At 36.6% G+C, this 17,403-nt stretch overlaps 2 protein-coding genes across 2 annotated transcripts in view; both read right to left on the bottom strand.

Annotated features, from left to right (window-relative positions):
* Nucleotides 1-17,403, bottom strand: part of LOC149561989 (uncharacterized) — a 309,510-nt gene that overhangs the window by 15,442 nt on the left and 276,665 nt on the right. The window lies entirely within an intron of this gene.
* Nucleotides 12,440-13,635, bottom strand: LOC149561990 (uncharacterized). The gene is made up of 2 exons (XM_089823850.1): nucleotides 13,317-13,635; nucleotides 12,440-13,187 (listed from the first exon to the last, which is right to left on the bottom strand). The coding sequence occupies exons 1-2, from the start codon at nucleotides 13,435-13,437 to the stop codon at nucleotides 12,808-12,810; spliced, it is 501 nt and encodes a 166-aa protein (XP_089679976.1). The 5' UTR covers nucleotides 13,438-13,635; the 3' UTR covers nucleotides 12,440-12,807.

Here is a 17,403-nt window from a genome sequence, read left to right as displayed (position 1 = left end):
GTAATGTTCTTGTGTCCACAAATTTTGATGTGGCTACACCTATTGTTGATATAGTTGGCATGAGTCCACATGGTTCTCCTGTAGCTACATCTCTTCAAGGGATTGTTATCAAGATTCCAGTCTAGTATATATTATATAGTAGGAGTAGGAGCATGCGAGGATGCTATCATATTAGCAACCACTTCTGTATCAGTTGAGTCATCCAATGAGGGGTTTATGCATGCGGTTGTAGATGTGTGCTCTGATGATAGTACACTTGTTATTGTTAATGAGGTGCGTGATATAGTGACAGAGTCATGTTATACTATCTATCAACAAAGTCTTGATGTTCACCTCATGGGCAATCCTATGTTCGACATGGATGCAATGTTCTCTTATGACAATCCGTTGTTTGAGGTTGATGTCGATCACTCACATGAGTGGAGTTGGGCTCAATTTTCACCATCTGTAAAGATTTAGTTTTGTGCTGTGACAGTTGGTAATGTTCCTGTGTCCACAAATTTTGATGTGGCTACACCTATTGTTGATACAGTTGGCATGAGTGCATATGGTTTTCCTGTAGCTATGTCTCTTCAAGTGATTGTTGATTAGGATTCCAGTCTAGTATATATTATATGGGTGGGGACCAAGATGAAGATATTTCTTGTGGGGTTTTCTTCCAGTGATATTCTCTTTCCTACATCATTAGGACAGGTTTTGAGTGCTATACTGCAGGTTATGTTGTTGGTCTTGATGATGATAGTGGTTTGCAGTTGCTTAAATGTTGTCAGGGGTATCACCTACTACTTCATTTGGGATCCAGGTGGAGGTTGGAGTTCATTGTGTTGTTGGATTGCTTGAGAAAAAGAAATTTCAGGGAGGGTGGACTATAATGTCCCCATCTTTTAGACCCTCAATGGAGTTCTTAGATTTTCATTCTCCGAAGGCTAAGTGGAGAAATAAATTATTGCTGGCTGCTACAGTACACGTGAACAGTGCCACACTATAGTCCCCGCACTACGATGTTTAAGCTTTATTCCGACTGCAACTTTCATCTCCATCCATAGGCATCATTATTATCAGGTTCCTCTTGCAACTAGTAGCAGTTAGCATTGTAATCTTAGGCATATAATTTTGCTATTGTAAGTGATAACTCAGAATCAGATTTGACATTGTTGTAGTCATTATTGTAAGCCCATTTGTCTTGGCAAATTCATAGCAACATTGTACATGGGAATGAATTCAATAAAGGAGATATATGTTGCATATCATTTGTTTGACGAAATGTCCATCTAATAGCAGATATAATCAACATAATAGTTGTATGCCAATTGTTTGTCAAAATGTCAGTTGGCTGTAGGTATGCATTCCATATCTAGTTTCCATGTATATGCATTGAAAATACTAAAAAGAACTACACTTTCATGTTAGTTCATTGTAAGAGGTATTGTAATATCATTTGCAAACATACTGAATTTCTCGGCATCATTCAAACCATATCAAAGAATCTGAAACAAAAAAAAATCAGAAAAGAGAAAGGCAACATACAAGTGTTCAACAATATTCTTTGACCTAAAATTAGTTAGTTTGAGCAAGGGATATTACATTGGTATCAGAGCTTTCTTGCAAACTGTTTGACAAAATGTCAAACAATTGAATTTGAGAAGGATTTGGTGTTTCACGAAGTTATAACGGTTGGCGTTATTACATTGGTATCAGAGCTTGCTTGCAAAGTGTTTGACAAAATGTCAAACAACTGAATTATAAAATAATTTGGCATTTGTCAAAGTTATAACTAGTTGGGGTTATTACAAAGGTATCAGAGGAGTTTCTTGCCATCCTATGGGGTAGGAAAATACTAATTGTTGTCAAATTTGTTGTTACATTTGGAGTGACCAGCTCTCTAGCATTTTCTACCGATGGATAGACATAGGAGGATTGACAGTTCTAGAAGTCGGTGGAGTAATGAGGAAGTTAGCATGAAAATGAATGCTTTGCAAGAGAGTATGGAGAAACTTAAGCTTCATCAATCGAGATTGATGGAGAGCTTGTCAGATCCAAAGACAATTGAAAGGGTAACGAAGTATATAGTTTTCACCTTTAGAAGGCTGACATTGAGGTTGTTGGGAAGGACGCTTGAGTTTTCCCACACAAGTGTCCATGATGCAGATGTACCTATATTTAGTATGCCACCTGCTAATCCTATCTGCAGTGTTGATGATGGACTTATTTCACAGGGACATGTGGTTGTGTCAGTGGTAGCGAAGGATAGCGGCACTGAGCTTCAACGGGTTGAGACTCCTAGAGCTACTGCTACAATTAGTGTAGAAATAGTTGATGCAGTTGTTACCACTGATACTTTCGGCTCTGTTGAGGACAAGATTATTATTGGAGATTTGTATGTGAGAGCTCATGGTGTTGCTATAGTGCAGGAGGCAATTGCTTCCTTAGGTGGGACCGAGGCACATATAGTCAGTAGATGATGTTGGTATTTCAGCAGAGTCAGTAGATGTGGGTTTATGCTCTAGTATTACTGATTCGCAGCCTGACGTTGAGTCATGTGTGCAGAGTCAGGAATCCACAGTTGAGGTTTTGTCAGGAGATGTCAATGCAGATAGTACAGACACATCGGATGATCCATTTGATGATGCTATGAGATGTACTAGGAATGACACCCCTTGTTAGATATTAGGTGATAACTCCAAGGAGGTTTTGGATGGGTCCCAGGATTGATGCTTATAGGATCTTACTATTGAGGCCGAAGTTGAGACATGGGAGGAGATTGATATGGCAAGGGATTCCATTTCTTTGGATGAGGAGTTGGTTGAGGTACATGGTAGTTGTATGTCGGATGCAGAACTGTGCGAGAAAGATAGCACAATTATTAGCAATCTTGTGGTGGAGAGTTCGATTCAGTTTCCTATCTCAGTGAAGTTAGTGAGACAGAGCTTGAATAGGAGTCATAGATTACAGAGGCATCATGTGACTTGTTAGCCAAAGGTGAGTGATAGTGACATTTCTTCAGCTCTTGAGTATTATGATGCTATCCGTCAAATGCTAGCTACATCTAGTTGGGGTGCTCCTATGTTTGATGAGCATGGCGATAGTACTCTTTTGTCATGTCCCAAAATTTTAATTTAATTTTCTAATTAAATTAATTAATTAACTGGTCCAAAAAAGTTGACTTTTGGTATCGAGAAAAATGGCAAACTCTTTTAGATAGGCGAAAAAATCAGGTCAGACATTCAATTTTAGAAAGAAGGTTAAAAACCCCCATTCGCAACTTTTGTCAGGCAGTAGACCTAGAGCAAATGCGAAGACCCGGGGTGGACCATAGTGTCCTCCTAACATAAAAGAAACGGCAAGATCAGAATATGCAATCAAAACTACAAATAAATTCTCCATTTTGGAGAAATATGAGGAGAAAGAAAATTAGGGAGACCTTAATCACCATAAAGCCATGATAGCGAAACAGGAAACAAGAAGACAGGTGGTCAATCCATTTATGTTCAACTGCTCCAAGTTCGAATCTCCTTGCAGATCCTCTGAATTGACAGGTTTTTGTAAATCTCAGCGGATTATCTTTACCATTGACAATCTAGATAACCAGATTAGGGTTTTTAATCCTACTAAGTATGCCCGATCAAACAGCTTCGATCTGTCTCATAAACAAATATATCATTATCCTTTAGATCAATCCAATATATTAGGGCTTTCATATTCACCATTTATAGGTGCCTCTCCTAAATCATATATCCCCCCCATCGAAGATCTGTGATTAAGAATTCTAATGGTCCATCAAATCCCAGTAGGCAGCTAGGCAGTCTGGCTCCATCATTTTCTGGAGAAAATCCTATCATTATTAACAATGAGGAAAGCAAAGACAAATGGAATGAATGTCAAACGGTTGGGGTCTTTGCTTATTGGAATGGTCCCAAGAAAGATTTACTCAATCTCGCTAATTGGCTAGAGGAAAATTGCGAAGAGCAGGTAAGTATCTCTCACTTTTCAGATAGAATTCTTTATCTGCACTGTATGGATGAATATGCTAAAAAAGATTTTATTTTTACTTTTGAGTGTTTTTTCAAAGATCACGCCATTAAATTTGTAGAATGGTTCCCGAATTGTAGAGAAGAAGTTTTAGATATCATGTTACCAACATGGTTTAGCATACAGTCTCTGCCCCAGAGTTTCTTTAGTTAGAGATTCTTAGAAAATTAGGCTCTGCAATGGGAGACTTAATAGGCATAGACTCCTCATATCAGTACTGTAACAATGTGAGCATGCTCATCAAAACTAAGATTAGTCATTCTGCTTGTATGCAAAAGAAAGTAATTACAAACAGAGCAACATATAATCTAAATTTGCATACCTTTGAAGGTAAAATATCAGAAATTATAAGATTATATGATAATAGAAAGATCAGATTCAAGACACTGCCACTTATGTTAGATTTCAACAGTAAGTAGCCAATGATGAGAATTAGGAAAAAAAGGATACGCCAAATGGATGCTGATCATAAGACTCCTATACATTTTCAAGAGAAGATTGAGATTCATTCAGATCCTACATGCACAAAAAGGTTAGATAAAAAAGAGAAGGGGGATTTAGTATCAGTAGTAAGAGTAAATCTTAAGTCAGTTATTGTGGCCGATAATAAGACGAGTCTAGGGTGTAAACAAACAGACAATTCAATAGGAAAGCAGAGGTCCTATAAAGAGAATCAAAGAGCTTCAAATAGCAATAAAGGACAGAGTAAGTTAGCAAAATAAGGTAAAGGCAGTGAGATCAGCACAAATTCACACCACTCTGATAAATAGCCGAGATCCAAAGATATAGGGAAGGAAAAATATAGTCTTATTGATACTAAGTATCAAGGACTTAATCTAAACTCCAACAAAGACATTGCGGATAAAAATTTAAATCTAATATGTGAAGAAGTCAAAGATAAGGATATCACTGAATTATAGAAAACAGTGGCATCACTCAACATTGAAAAAGGCAGTTTAGAGGATGCAGAGAACTCACTCTTATTTGAATTAAATGTAGGAGAAGGGGATTCAAAAATCCCAGAGGAAGAGATTAAATCTGAACAATGTCATGAGCATATAATAAAGGATAAAGCAGTAGTAACTCCCATCAAAGAGGCTCCTAACAGGTTATGCAAAATTTGGCAAACTCCATCAGCTTCAATCAGTTCACCATTTACCCCAGGCAACACTCAAAAGAAGAAGAATAGTGATTTAAAAAGAGCAGATACTTCTCTCTCAAAAGAACTTCATGATTTCTCAAATAAGGATAATATATGGAAAGAAGATTTGGAGAACATGAGCATACCAAAATCTAAAGAAGATAGCCTTGAGCTATTAACTGAGGAATTAATGCAAGTGTTTAGCTTTGAAAAGATAGACAAAAGCACTGAAGCTCAGAAAGAAGACTTAATCCAGAGAGTACTCAAATTAGGAGGAGACAATTATACATGCGAAGATTTAAAAAGAGACCTGTTAAACATTGAGAACGAGGATAAAGTTAAGAGTTAATTCCAGGAGAATGGAAATGGAACATATACAGAGCAAAGGGATAAGGCTTTGGGAAAAGTCAGCAAGAAATATTCAGATCCAGTGATGGAAAAGCAATCAAGCTTAATAAATCAAATCTTAAGAGAAATGGAAAACAAGGATACAAGAGGGAAAGATAGCTCCAAGCTGATAGCTGCTCAAAATGCAGAAAAAAACATGGAACAGCTTGGGATTTAGATGAATCGGGAAGGTTCAAAATCACCTAAGTGTGGTAAAGTGAAAGGTAAAAGAGGAAGAAAATCTTTGAAGGAACTCAGGGAAGCGGATGGTCATAACAGAGAACAGCAAAAGATAGAACAGTTATTGAACAACGGGAAGGGGAAGTGCCTTCCTAAGGACTCACGAAGATTACTACATGGAATGCTAGGGGATTAAATGCTCTTAGTAAGAAAAGACTATTAAAACTAAATCTAAAATCATTCGAATCTGAAATCATATTATTACAAGAAACAAAATTAAATAAGCTAGAAGGAATTAAATTAGATAAAAAATTAGGTATTGGGAGTTCTACCTTCCAAGAGTCTTTAGGTGCATCAGGGGGTATAGGATTCATTTGGAATCCTAGGAGGGTAATGTTAAATATTTTAAACATAAATAATAATTGGATTAGTGGTCGTGTCCAAAGTTTGAAATCCAATCTAAAGTTTATTCTAATTAATATTTATGGTCCTATAAGTAATTTGGAGAAAAAATTAGTTTGGGAAGAAATCAGCGTGTTTATGAACAATTAAAAGGATAGTCTAATCTTAGTAGGAGGAGATTTTAACACTATTCTAAATTTAAATGAAAAAGTAGGTGGTATTCAACAAATATCTCTAGCATCTAAAGATTTTAAAGAATGGTGTGATGTTCATAGCTTGATTGATATTCCACTGAGTAATGGGAATTTCACATGGAATAATAGACGGAAGGATTTTGCTTATATTGCTGAAAAACTACATAGGTTTTTTATTAAAGGAGATTTGGATGTAAACAATTTGAATATCCAATCTTCCATTCTGTCGATTGTTGGGTCTGATCATTACCCAGTTAGATTAGAATTTTCGGAGCCCCATAAACCTGCAAGGAACCCGTTTAAATGTGAGAAAATGTGGTTTTTAGATCTCAGCTTTTTGGGAAATATTAAAGAATGGTGGTCACAAGGTAATTTCGAAGGATCTAAGATGTTTATTTTTGTCTCCAAAATGAAGATGCTTAAGGAGAAGATTCTAAAGTGGAATAAAGAACATTTTAATAACATTTTTAAAGAGAAAATTGATATTGAAGAAAGATTAAGGGAATTAAATTTTGAAGTAATTAAAAATGGCATGAATAATGATAGCTACTTATTAGAAAAAGAATTACTCACTAAACAAGAGGATATTTTATCCAAATAAGAAACTTTCTGAAGACAAAATCTCAGGAGAGATGGTTAGAGGAGGGGGATCAAAACACAAAAATTTTCCACAATTCTACCCTCTATAACAGAGCTAAGAGTAAGATATCAAGCATTAAAAATCATATAGGTATCTCTATTGAAGATCTGAACGAAATTGCAGAAATTTTTGTGTATCACTTCTATAAAACATTAAACAATTTTGAGGGGTCAAATAGAGAAGCTCAAACAAAGCTGCTCAAAGTTATCCCCAAAATTGTCACAAAGGAAGATAATAAAGTTCTAAGTAAACCTATCTCATTAGAAGAAGTTAAATTAGTGGTTTTTCATATGAATCCGGATAAATCTCCCGGTCCAGATGGTTTTCAAGCCTTCTTTTTCCAGAAATGTTGGGAAGTCATTGGTCTAGACTTCTGGAAAGCTATTGAAGCATCAAGGAATGGTGGAGCTCTGTTATTAGAAATCAACTTTGCCTTTCTCACTCTAATCCCCAAAAAAGCAGAGTCTGAGAGTCCTAGAGATTTTAGACCAATTGTGCTTTGTAACACTATTTATAAAAAAATTTCCAAGATATTAGCAAATAGATTAAAGAGTATCCTTCCAAAAATTATTTCTGAGGAATAAACAGGCTTTGTTCTAGGAAGATCCATTCTTGATGGAATCCTCGCCATCCAAGAAACTATCCATTCAGCTTGCAAGAATAAAGAGACATGTATGTTCATGAAGCTTGACATTCAAAAACCCTATGATAAGGTTGATTGGCATTTTCTTTGTAATTCCCTAGAAGCTTTCGATTTTTCTAAACAATGGATCAACCTTATTTTTAAATGCATATCATCTACTAAAACTTTAGTGCTTATTAATGGGACCCTTGAAGGTTTTTTTGAAACTTCGGGAGGTATCAGACAAGGAGATCCTTTATCTCCTTCCATCTATATAATTATGGCTGAAGCATTTAGGAGAGCTCTCATTGAGGCTTATAATAAACAGAAGATTAGAGGCATTATTGCCACTAGGAATATCGCAAATATCACTCATCAACAATACGCAGATGATATGATTCTGCCTAGCAATAGTACAGTAAAAGAGGTAGTTGCGTTAAAATCCATTATAGAGCTATACATGAAAGCATCCGTGCAAAAAGTTAATGAGTTGAAATCGGAGATTTATTTTTTGAATACAGACCCAAAAATAGAAAATCAGATTTGTCACATCATGGGATACAAGAAAGGTTTGTTTCCATGCAAGTACCTAGGCATTGAGCTAGAGAAAGGTGTGAAATCCTGTAAGGTATGGGATAGCACGTTCGAAAAACTGGATGCTAGGATTGGTAATTGGAAAGACAAATGGCTCTCAAAAGTGGGTAAGACCATTAAGATAAGCTTTGTTTTGTCAACTATTCCAACTTACCCTCTTTCCTGTTTACCATTATCCTCACACCTTCATAAATTTGAGGCTAAACTCAGAAATTTTCTCTAGAATGATTATGAGGAACACAAAAAACTAGCTCTTATTAAATGGGATAATATATGCAAACCTAAGGATATGGGCAGCTTAGGGATTAAGAATTTGCAATGGCAAAATGAAGCATTAGGGGCTAAATTAATTTGGCATCTCTATAAGGAGAGAGAACGTAAGTGGGCAAAGATTATGTATAATAAGTATCTTAATGCGGATGATCCTCTATCAATTTTTAGAATGAAGACCCTTCCTAAAGGGTCAGAAAGTTGGAATTTTATGATAAAGTGTCATCATCTTATCAACAAATATCTAACTTGGGATATCGGTAAGGGAAATGACGCCCTATTCTAGGAGGATTCTTGGGATGGACATCCCTCGATAGACAAGAGCCTCATCCCCGTAGATCTCAAAGAGAAATTAATCAATCTATGGGGAAGTAAAGTTAGTGATTACAAGACCGAGATCACAATGGAAGGAACTTCTAGATGGATATGGAGATTGCTAAAGGGCATAGAATTGGACCCAATTGCAGTTATAACATACGAAGAAACTATACAAGTTAGAAATGCCAAGTAGTTTGAGAGAAATGACAAACTCATTTGGGCGACATCGACTTAATCTCTATTGGGACCCTGCCTGTTTGCCAAAGGCAAGATTTTCCTTATGGCTGGCATTCCAAGATAGGATTCTATCCACAGATAGATTTCGTAAATTAGGCTATGAAGGTCCTTCTAGGTGTGTTTTGTGTAAACAAAGTAGCGGGGACACTGACCATCTATTATTCAATTGTTCATATTCCCAAGTTTGTTGGGATTGGCTCAGGCACATGTTAGAGTGGCCTTCTCCACTACCTAATTCATTTATTGATCTCCTCAAAGGATGGCCTGTCAACCCCTATAAAGGCATTTACAGTAAACTCTAGATTATTTGTCCTTCTATTCTGGTATGGGAAGTTTGGAAAGAAAGGAATAGAAGAATTTTCTGTGATTCAGAGTTAAAGCTTGAAGAGTTAATTTTAAAAATAGAAGCCAGTATAGTTGAAACAACTAACTCTCATCTGAGGAAGTCTAGGAAAGAAGAGGGCTCCTTTTCTATCTGGGATGGTCTTATGAAAAAGAAATGGCTGAATTTGATTAATCCACCACTAGTCTATGTTAAGAAAAGCAAGGAGGCTAGGGAAAATTGGAAATGGTTCTCCCCTCCGAAGGGATGGGTAAAACTTAGTTTTGATGGGGCAGCTAGAGGCAACCTAGGAACAGCAAGTATTTGTTGTATTATTAATGATGATTCAGGTAAATGGATTGCTAAAAAAGCCATGTCTATTAATCCGACTTCCAATAACTTGGCAAAACTTGAAGTTTTAGAAAAAGGGCTGCAACTTTGTCAAAAGTTAGGATTTTCAAATATCATCATTGAAGGTGACTCGCAAATTGTCTTAAATGTGATAAGGAATCAAGCAACCCCCAACTGGGTTCTTAATTCTAAGCTAGAAGAAGTTCTTGGGCTCCTAGATCGATTTGCAGATATTCGGATATGTCATATTTATCGAAAAGGTAATTAGAAGGCAGATCACCTTGCAAATGAGGGAGCTGATGGTGTGAACTCTTTGGCTATCAATGATAGGTTATAACCTTCAATTTCAATTATTATTTTAATTTTTTCTTTTTTCCTATTAGGAGTGTTCTTTTAGATTAATGTAACTGTCATTTATAATAGTGAATGATAAAGCCTTTATCCTAGAACTTAGTATAGGGAAGAGTAGTATAACATATCAGTATTTAAGGTCTCCAATGATGGTAAGTTAGTAAGGCTAGCAAGCTCATCTTTATTTTACTTAACCCATGATTTTTCATCCTAATATATATTTAGGGATTTGTCAATATGATTCCGCATTTATGATGCATGTTTTGCTTATTATTCAGCTCAGTCTATCATCATTAACTAGCCGAAGTGCGATCTATTTAATGTCTCCTTTTTGCTTTGGTTCCCATTGAAGGGTAGTCTGTAGCATGATTATACTTATGTGACGTCAAGCCACTAAGATTTTGAAAGAAGAATTGAGGTGATTCTAGAGTCTTTGGGGAGTTTTGTCTTTATTCCTTTTGTGTAGGTCGTGCCTGGTCTGTGTCATTGATTTGCAAACTGTAAGATGGAAACTTTCATATGTGTCTTCCACACATCACAAGTCCGCACCATGGCCTTCCGAGGCAGTATCAAACTAGAACAATGGAATAGGGTGCTGAGGCCAATTGATGGGATGACGCGTATTGCAGTAAGCAGGGCTATTAGAGAGGGTTGCTTTGAATATGATTTCACCTAGAGGACTAACAACATAATAGGGACCTTCATAGGGTGTATGGAAAGAGCAAGGATTAATAAATGGGGCATAGTGAGATTGTGCTTGAACTTATTTCATCCTATTTGGTGTCATGGCTTAATTGAAGCGGTTATGAGCCTGGATGAGATGGCTAGAGTGGCCCTGCCTGAAATGTACATGAAGCACCCTCCGGTGAGCCTTATTGTGGCAAAAATTCTGAGGTGGTCGACATTGGTAGTAAGGGACCAGGTTGCCTTTAATAAGGTATGGCCAAAGATGGAATCCTGTTATCATTTCCTGCTTAGGTGAAGAAAAATTAGGATGGATAATGGCACAGAATGGCTCAACAATAATCTCAGTTTGTTTAATGCATACATTCACCCGAGGGTCGGTTTTAGTAACTTGGAGGCTCTGGACTTTTGTACTCCCAATCTTGAGAAATCTAGTAGGGAGAAGTGCACCCTGGAATTCCCTCCTTGTTTCAAGTCGGAAAACCCTAATGACATCGCAGAAGTCATAATGGTGTTCTGGAAGAAATAAGGAGCTCCTAAATGCTAGTAGGACTTCATTGGTTTTTGATGTCTGCATCTGCCTGCTTCATTATGTTTTGATAGTCTAGTTTTGGTCCAACGTTGTATCTCTAATAAGGAATTTTGGTATCCTTTCCTTGGTCTTAAAGCTTTTAAGATTCATATTATCTGTAGTATACGGTTTCTCTCTGGTACAGTTCTGCCCTTTAGGGATTTTGATTTAGCAGTTTGGTTCTACAGTTAGGTCTCAGTCTGGTTTACAGTGAAGGGGCAGAGTAGTGACCTATGGTATATAGCTGATTCTATACATTTGTAATGAACTCAAAGCCTTAATACATATGTGTTATTATTAGTAGATGAGACTCATGATTTATTTGGTTGATAGCATATTTTCATAATTGCAAATTTAATGAGTTTCATGTGGCTTGTTTCATTCCGGTTAAAGTAAGAGAAGATACTTAGATATGACTTGCTGGATTGAAATGAATTTTGGGTACCTCTAGATAGTACTGCTGCGGAGTTAAAGTAAAATTCAAGTTTTTCAAGCAAACATGGCTGGTTGCAAAATGGAATTGGGTTCTCAAGTGGTTTGCTTCGGAGTAGTCCCCATTCGAATTATGTTGTCTATTAGGTCTTCATGATCAACAAGCAGCTTGTCTAGCAATTTTTCAAACATAAATGGGTAATTCTATCATAATTTATTTATTCAACTTTTCCCCTGTTTTCCTGTTTCTATTCTTGTTCTCTGTTGGCCCTGTCGGTCCTTTAGATTTCATGTTTGTTGTTTTTCGCTATGGAAGATGCAATTAGTCTATGGGTTTACTAAGATTGCTATTGGATGTTTAGTTTGTCCTTGATTTTCAGTAGGGCGGTATGTTCTTAGAGGAAATCAAGATCTCCTTTGGTTCTGATGGAAGACTTTAGCTAGTTTTAATCATAGTTACGGGACTTGGACTCGCCTCTAACTCGGAAAGGTCAAAATCTGACTCGGACTCGGACTCGGCGACTCAACTCGGCAAGGACTCGGAAAATTGAAAAACCCATGAAATTCAAAGATTTTTAAGGATTTTAAGATTGTTTCATGTATCTTTTAGTCAATTAACATCAAATACATAGTAATTGAGATAAATAGAAGCTACTTAATACACATACACAATTTTGCATAGATCACATAAGTATAAAAACGAATTTCTGAAGGAAAACAATTGAATAACACAATATAAAGTTATAAACTATAAAGTAATAAACATAATGTCCCTCCAGTGTCAAAGACTCAAATGTCTACAATATTCATGGATTACAAATTCCATGGTATCAAATTCATAAGTTCAAAACATATATCATAATCAAAATAACAACTAGAAGACCAAGGCTCATAGTAGTCTATGTCCTCCTACGAGTGCGCCTAAGATAAGTCATGGAAGACTCTAGAGCCATCCTCTCTCCCTGTGTCTATGGCTGAGCCTGAACCTCATCCTCATCATCATCCTTATCCTCACCCACATAATCCTCGTCATCAAACTGAGATCCATCACTCCTAGCCTCAGGGTCCTGCACTCTATCTCCTCACACTGTAGCCTCCTCAACTACCATCACTATTACCTCAGCCTCTCGATCCACCTGATCTACCCACTCCACATCTTCATCACTGAAGATAGGATCAGCCATCTCTATGTTCCACTCTACATGAGGATCAACATTCTCTAATACAATCGATGATGTATCGGTGCCAAGGATCTGTCTATGGCGAAGGCGAAAGTTGTAGTGAACAAAGACAAGATCATTTAATTTTTTCTCTGCCAACCTATTGCGCTTCTTTGAGTGTATGTGCTCAAATAGGCTCCAATTATGTTCGCATCTTGATGCACTAGATGGCTGGCTCAAGATGCGAATTGCAATCCTCTGTAAATTTGACACCTTTGTGCCAAACATCTCCCACCATGCATCTGAAACAAGAAAATTTTGAATCATATTAATAACTTTGAATTTATCAAATTAAAATGGTAATACCGTAATAGAATTACTATTAGAAATTAGGAATCTAGGATGTAGAATTAAAGATTTTTAATATTTACCAAGCATCAATTCTGTCTTACTTTTCTTGCACAACTCTCGTGCAAATAAGTCCCCTTGAGCTTTCTTAAACAGTTCAATCTCACGGACTATATCTGTTCCAACTGCTGATTCAAGTGACATTCTCTCTATAACATCGTAAAGGCCGCTCCACACCTCATCATCAACCTTGAAATGTGGGCTGAATTAGTATGCTGGATGAAGGAAGTAAGCCACTGCATGTATAGGCCTGTGAAGTAAATTGTGCCAATGTCTATCAATGGCATCCCATATAGGCCCATACCTATCTCGATTCCCTGCAAAAAAAGAGAGAATGGCCTCCTTCACCCTATCCATGCCCTCATAAATGTAGCCCATTGAAGGCTTCTCTCCATCAGCAGTTCATAGGAGAACAAGCGGCTTTACAAACTGCAATCATTATGAAAGTTGAAAAGGAAATAATCAGCTTTAAGTTTTTCTTTAAAAAATGAACAATAATTTATAACATAATTTCATAAACAAAATAAAGTTGAAATGAGGACAAAAAGAAAAATTACCGTCACAATATCAGCAATTGGTGTCCAAAAAGAAGCCTCATCAAAAACATAATCAGCTGCAGCAATCCCCACAGTGGTCTTTGCATATGACGATGCAATCCACTCCTCACTAACAAATATGCGTCTCAAACCTCCCTTTGAATCAAGCAAATATTTCAATGTGAGAAAATTGGTTGCAAATCTAGTGACCCCTGGACGAGACAACTCCTTTTGCCCATTGTGTTTCCTCATGAGGTTGAGGACCCATGTATGATTATATATGAATTTGCATACACACCTTCCTCGCTCTATAACTGTTTTTATCCAAGGTATTTTAGCAAGATCCTCTAACATGAGGTCAATGCAGTGAGCAGCGCAAGGGGTCCAAAATAAGTGAAGGTGTCTCTCCATAAGAAGTTTTCCTGCAGCAACATAATTTGCTGCATTATTTGTAACTATTTGCACCACATTCTCCTCACCCACGTCCTTTATCACTTCATCCATTACCCCACAAAAATATTCAGCATTTTTTGTTTTTCTTAAGGCATCAATTGATTTCAAAAAACCCGTGGCACCTGAAGAAAAAGAAACAAATTAGTTTAATGATTAATGATAATCATAATTTATAAATTCATAATTTCTAAACTTAATCACTTAAGTACAAGTTCTACTTCTAAATTTATAATATCTAAGACTCTAAGTACAATTACGGTTTACCTAATGAGGAGACAAGAAAGTTGAGGTGTTCTACTCCTTCTATGAGTCCAACCATCAGTCATGATGGTGCAACCATTCCTCTTCCACACCTCACGCTGCTCCTTGATTTCAACTTTTACATCAGCCACCCTTTGGTTCAAAATAGGGCCTCCTAGCTCTTCAGCACTAGGAGCTTTGAACCCCGGACCACAAACAGCAACAACATCAATTCCAATTTGCCAATAAGGGGACCTAAAACAAATAGAATAAAATTTAAAGTTAAACAAATTAGTATATTATAAATAAATTTGAAAACAAAATACAAATTAAAATAAACAAAATAAGCATATTATTGTCTCTTGAAAGTTGAAAGTTGAAAGTTGAAACTTTGAAAACAAGAGAAGACATAAATTCAATTTTAAATAAATAAGTACCTTGCTGCATTGAATGAAATGTTGTTGTTGATGAAGAAGTCTCCAAGTGCCAATTTTGCATAATCATGTTTATCCTTGTTCCAACCCATGCCCTCAAGCGATGGTTGTGCACCTGGAGCCGTGCGTGGAGCAAACATGGAATCAAGTGTCGATCTTTTCTTACGAATGCAAGGCCCAATGGTCCCACTCGTAGAAGTAGTGGCATCCGTAGGTGGAGTAGGGGATAATGGAAAGCGAAAATAGAAGATCCCTGTTGGGCTCTGGCTAGTTGTGTCATTTCTTCATGTTGCTTCTTTTTCAATTCTCTTTTCTCCATTTTTTCCTCTAGAAGAGCTTGCATGTCTCGCATAACATCTTGAGGTACATCTTTGCATTTTTTAGCATCACGTCTAGGTATATGTGCTAGGTGATACTTCAATCTATTTATTCCTCCCTCATTATACACTACACCGCAATGCCAACATGTAACAACTCCCTTTTTGTGCCCCAGGATGGCATGTTTCCAAGCCCTATCCCTTGCTATTGCACTTGGGTCTGCATTAGGGTTAAATAGAGGCTTAGTTCCACTTTCCTTACCCTAAGACATAATGTCAAAATTCAATGTGTTTGCTGCTAGCCTACTACAATATGAATGTAAACAAAATTAGAAGTAAAAAATAGTAGATAGTAGTAAAGAGTAGAGACCAAACAAATTTAAACAAAATGAGAAGTAAAAATACTAAAAAATACGAATGTAAAAGTTTAAAACATTGTACAAAACAAGTTAAACAACACAAAGAAATGCAACTTGTAGCTTACCTCTTCAAATTTACACAAACAATGGAAATGCAAGTTTGTAAAAACCTCCTCCAAATGCTCTCTTAAGCTCCTTCCAATGATTTAATGCAAGCTACAAAGATGCACAAACCATTAGCAATCAATACAGGAGAGCCAACCGGTTTGCTGATTTCTCTCTCAAAACCCCAATATTCTTCTCTAACTCTTTCCTCTCTCTTGTGAGCACAAACAAATGGTGGAATGACCTTTTTAGGTCAATAACATGTTATAAGAACCATAAAAGTCAACATAAAACAAAACATTTTTTATTTTTTTGCCTTTTTCCTTCTTAGCCGCCGGCGAGATTCCTGGCATCGGGACTCGGACTCGTAGAGTCTTGGTCTAACTCAGTGAGTCCCCTAACAATGGGTTTAATACAATAAAGGTTGTAATGTATGGAGGGTTTTTTTGTATTGACATTATGATTTATGTAATTACAAGTAGAATAATTATGTGTGTTTCATTGAATGGGAAGGATGGTTATGAGTATTTTGTTAGATATAGTAGTTCCGATCCATTCCCCAAGGTTATTTGATTGTTTCTTATTAGGCAGGTTTTGAATATGTGACTACTAATCATTTTGATGATCTTGTTAGAAAGATTTTCAGTGCTATAACTCTTAGCAATGAATGGAGCTGATATCGGCTGGCTTGGTTTCGAGGCCATAAGTTTTCAGATGGTATAAAAGACAATAGATTAAGCGATTTTATGGATTTAATTCATAATATTGTAATAAGATCAGATGTGTAATAATTTGACTGGGGTATGTCCCTTTTATGTTGTAATAATAAAAGACTACGGTCCCGGGCAAGACTAGAGCTTTTCTTCTCCGTTCTTTCCTACCAATGCCCATTTGAACGGAAACACTCTTTTGTATGATATTTAACCTAATTAATACAATCAAGGCTTCAGCCGTTTACTGATTAAAAAAAAAATTAATTAATTAATTAACTGGTCCCTAAATTTAAATAATATAAGGACCTTTAATTAGTTACTTTAATTAATTAATATGTGGCCCAAGTTAATATTTGTATTTGTGGTTCTGATTGATTTAATATATCTCGAACATTTTTTTATTTTAGTTTCTGCTAGTAAGTGTTACCGTCGACTATCTTTGTACAGCCTCAGAAAGGTTTTCCCCGATGGGTATTTAAGCATGGCTTGTAAGTAGTCGTAGATAAGCATTCTGATTATTTATTTTGTATTGCGAATTCCCATTGGGATTCTCTGTTGTTCATCATTTCGGAAGTGAAAGATCTTCCCTACTTGGCATATTCGGTTTTAGTGGGATTCAACTCTCACCCTATTCTGTTGCATGTAATACTTCGCTTGGATCTGGCAAGTCGGAGCACCATCTTTTGAAAATTATTAATTGAAGGTTGTTTGTGTATGAATCTCTATTCTTGTTTGGTATTGTCTGATGAATTCAAAATTAATAGTTAAAAGTGCAGATTTGAAATCATTCTTTTCCATGCCTCCTTCGTTTCTCACAACACTGTGCAATTATCGTACGGCCTCCAAGCTAAGTTGTACCTCCTTCCAACCGTACGACCCCCATATACCCAATCATACAGCCTCCACCTACTCACCATACGGACCCCATAGTCCCTAACATACGGCTACACTGC

This window comes from Cupressus sempervirens, chromosome 4 (assembly GCF_028749045.1).
Source record: "Cupressus sempervirens isolate cs-2001-9-10 chromosome 4, ASM2874904v1, whole genome shotgun sequence".
In the NCBI taxonomy this organism is placed as follows: domain Eukaryota; kingdom Viridiplantae; phylum Streptophyta; class Pinopsida; order Cupressales; family Cupressaceae; genus Cupressus; species Cupressus sempervirens.
This window is presented reverse-complemented; position numbering and strand designations above follow the sequence as displayed.